At 45.5% G+C, this 2,859-nt stretch overlaps 1 protein-coding gene across 1 annotated transcript in view; it reads right to left on the minus strand.

Annotated features, from left to right (window-relative positions):
- Positions 1 to 986: 986 nt before the first annotated feature.
- Positions 987 to 2,859, minus strand: part of ZMPSTE24 (zinc metallopeptidase STE24) — a gene marked incomplete in the record, with an annotated part of 43,370 nt that continues 41,497 nt past the window's right edge. The window contains 1 exon segment of the mRNA XM_027766887.1: positions 987 to 1,928. Coding sequence (XP_027622688.1) covers positions 1,704 to 1,928 — 225 coding nt within the window.

A 2,859-nucleotide genomic window follows, 5' to 3' on the forward strand; every position in this document is an offset into this window, starting at 1 on the left:
CTGCTGGCCCCGGGAGTGACAGTGACTGAAGCTTCTAAGGAAGCAAGCACGAGTGATGCAGGGTGCAGCGGAAGGCGGCCACCCGAGAGGACTGCACGAGGCACGCGATGCTGGTGGAGCCACTCGGCATGAGGGTCCTGTGCGCACTGCCTTGGTGACTAGCGCCCGGGCCCTCTGGGACAGTAAGCAAGGATAGTAAGCAGCATCTGGCAACAATGACACCCAAATTGTACCAAATTGACAGCAAACACATCTGCATTGGCAATTTTTAATGCTTCACTTGTGCAGAGCTGACACTAGTATCCGAAGGCACGGGAGGAGGGCAAGGCGGCTACCCGAGTGCAGGGTCGCAGTCTGGGCACACCACGACTGCCCCTTCTGCCTTGGGAGCATCGACAATGCAGAGCTGAACTAGATTTCAATCTTTATTACATTTCCACTGAGGACAGCACTCAAATGTCAGCTGAGCAAAAAAGACTACGGCCAGATAGCAAAGGTGCCCAGTCAGTCCCACCGTGGGTAGACGACCCGAGGGGAACAGCGCCAGCGAGTGGGGGCTTCAGGCACAAAGCAAGTTCTCGCTCAGTAAGTGGCCAGAGACCGGAGCAGTCACACGTACAGCTCTTAGAACGGGAACCTTTCATGCCATTTATTCTGAAAGTAAACATCATCTGCATATCAAGAATTGTAATTTTCAAAAATGGAATCAGGCCCGATTCAATAGCATTTATGACCTACTGATAAAAATTACAAAAATAAAAATGAAAATTCTTCTGTCCTTAAAAGAGATAGAAAACTATATTTTTTTTCTGTAATATCACAAGAGAATCATCAGCATTTCATCCTTTTGACTCTTGAAATGTCATTTCTTCTCTTTGAGTCACGTCACTTTTAACATGGTAAAACCAGTTCAGTATGGTGATTTCTGCTAAGTGAAAGGATGCAGTATTTACTGAATAAAAGAGGATGATTAAGAAAAAGCTAAAGTTACCTCTAATGGGATCAGGCCCACCAGAGGGAAAGAGAGATAAAGACTGAGATTTTCTTAAAAACAAAATAACTCAATGATTTAAAACGTCCTATTCCTGATGCTAATTTCAAAGCGCTATTAGAAACCCTGGTCGGTGGTGGGGAGAGGGAACAGAGTACCTGAAATCTGGTGGGACAGCAGGGCGCATTTCCAACTACGTTCATGTGAAGAACACTGGCCTGTTAGCTTTCTTTCTTCTTTAAAACCCTGACTGGCCAGGCTAAATCATATTAGCATGAAGGTAAAAACAGACTTCAACACAGGCCTGAGCTCAACGGCCCAGGACGCTGTCTCTGCCTGGCAGAGGATGCAGAGGTGGCGCTCCTGCTTCTGACCACACGTCCGGCCTGCGCAGACTCCAGGGCAGTGGCCCAATAGAACGAGCTCTGTGTGCTCTCTGAGGGGCGGGGAAAGTAGATGTCAAAGAGGAGAGACATCGATGCTTTAAAAGTATCAAGCCTCAACATTTCATCCAGTGCTCTCTTTAAGAATGGATTATTAAAATCATTTTGAAATGAGCTATGAAATGTATTTAAATCTGGGCTTTTCTGTAATTAATCATTTTTCTTTAAAAAACAAACAACCAAAAAAAAGGTCTAAAAACATCAAGAGCTGGAACATGCTGCCAGACAGAAATAACCAGAAAAGTCTTCAGTCACAGGCCCGGGGCAGCTCAGTTCTGCTTTGTAGTTTTCAAAGCTTGCAGTCTCTCCAGCAGAGGAGGGTGAGAGTAATGCCACATGGAAAACAACCAGTCGGAAACAGGGAATCCCAAATTATCCTTGTTGAGTTTGATTAAAGCAGAGTATAAGTCTTGAGCTTTCCCAAGTTGTTTGGCAAATGCATCAGCTTGAAATTCAAATCTGCGACTTAGGACCGTCAGGCAGAAAGAAAGAACCTGAAAAAGCAAATGAACGGGTTTTAGCCACTGTCCACCTCTTCGTTGTTACTGAAGGTTTCATGAACTGAGATCTGAAGAAGCCTGGCTTAGCAGAGCAGAAACAGCAGGCCTCAAGAATAGGGGAGCGTACGTAGAGGACCCAACAGTGGAGGAATTATTAAAAGTGAATCATATTTTTATAAATGTGCTATCAATCCCTTCTTTCATTCACCTCCTGGGATTTTGAGACTCAAATCGCTCAGTCGGCCATGTGGGATCAAGCTGCCTTAACCACCACGCCACCAGCTGGCCCCTAAACTGAACCATTTCCCCTCAAGCACACAGACCAGAAACAGATACGTATCCAAATGAATGTGATCCTTACTAAAAACACCAAGTTTTGAGAATCTCCCCTGTGCCGGTAGCTCTCTCTCAAAATATCCTACTGTACTATAGATCTTAGCAACCTCAGCATGTGACTTTTTTCTTTTCTTAATAAGTTAAGAATTTTGGGGCCGGCCGGCAGGTAGTGTGGTGGTTAAGGGTTCTGGACTCCCATCAGGCCGGCCACTGTTCAAGTCCTGGACCTGGTAGCTTGCTTTCTCTCTCTCTCTCACTCTCACGCTCTCTCTTTCTGCCCCTCTCTAGTCAAATTAAATCAATAGTTAAATAAATAAAGTTAAAAAAAGGAATCTGCCCTGTGCCAGGAACTGAGCTAGGCACGTCCACGTTCTCCGTCTCTCACTCCTGCTTTACAGAGAGGACGGTGGAGTAGAGGTTGGATAACGCCGGAGGCTATACGGCTGCAGGGTGGTAGGGCTGAAATTCTCGATGACTTCAAAACCAGTGTACTACATTTTCCAGAATCAGAGTTAAGCCATGGTAACTTATATTTAAACCTTTTTTCTTCTTTTTTAAAAAAACTATTCTTGCGCGCGGGGCGCCCGGC

Source organism: Tupaia chinensis, unplaced genomic scaffold (assembly GCF_000334495.1).
Source record: "Tupaia chinensis unplaced genomic scaffold, TupChi_1.0 Scaffold143758_1, whole genome shotgun sequence".
Lineage (NCBI taxonomy): Eukaryota > Metazoa > Chordata > Mammalia > Scandentia > Tupaiidae > Tupaia > Tupaia belangeri.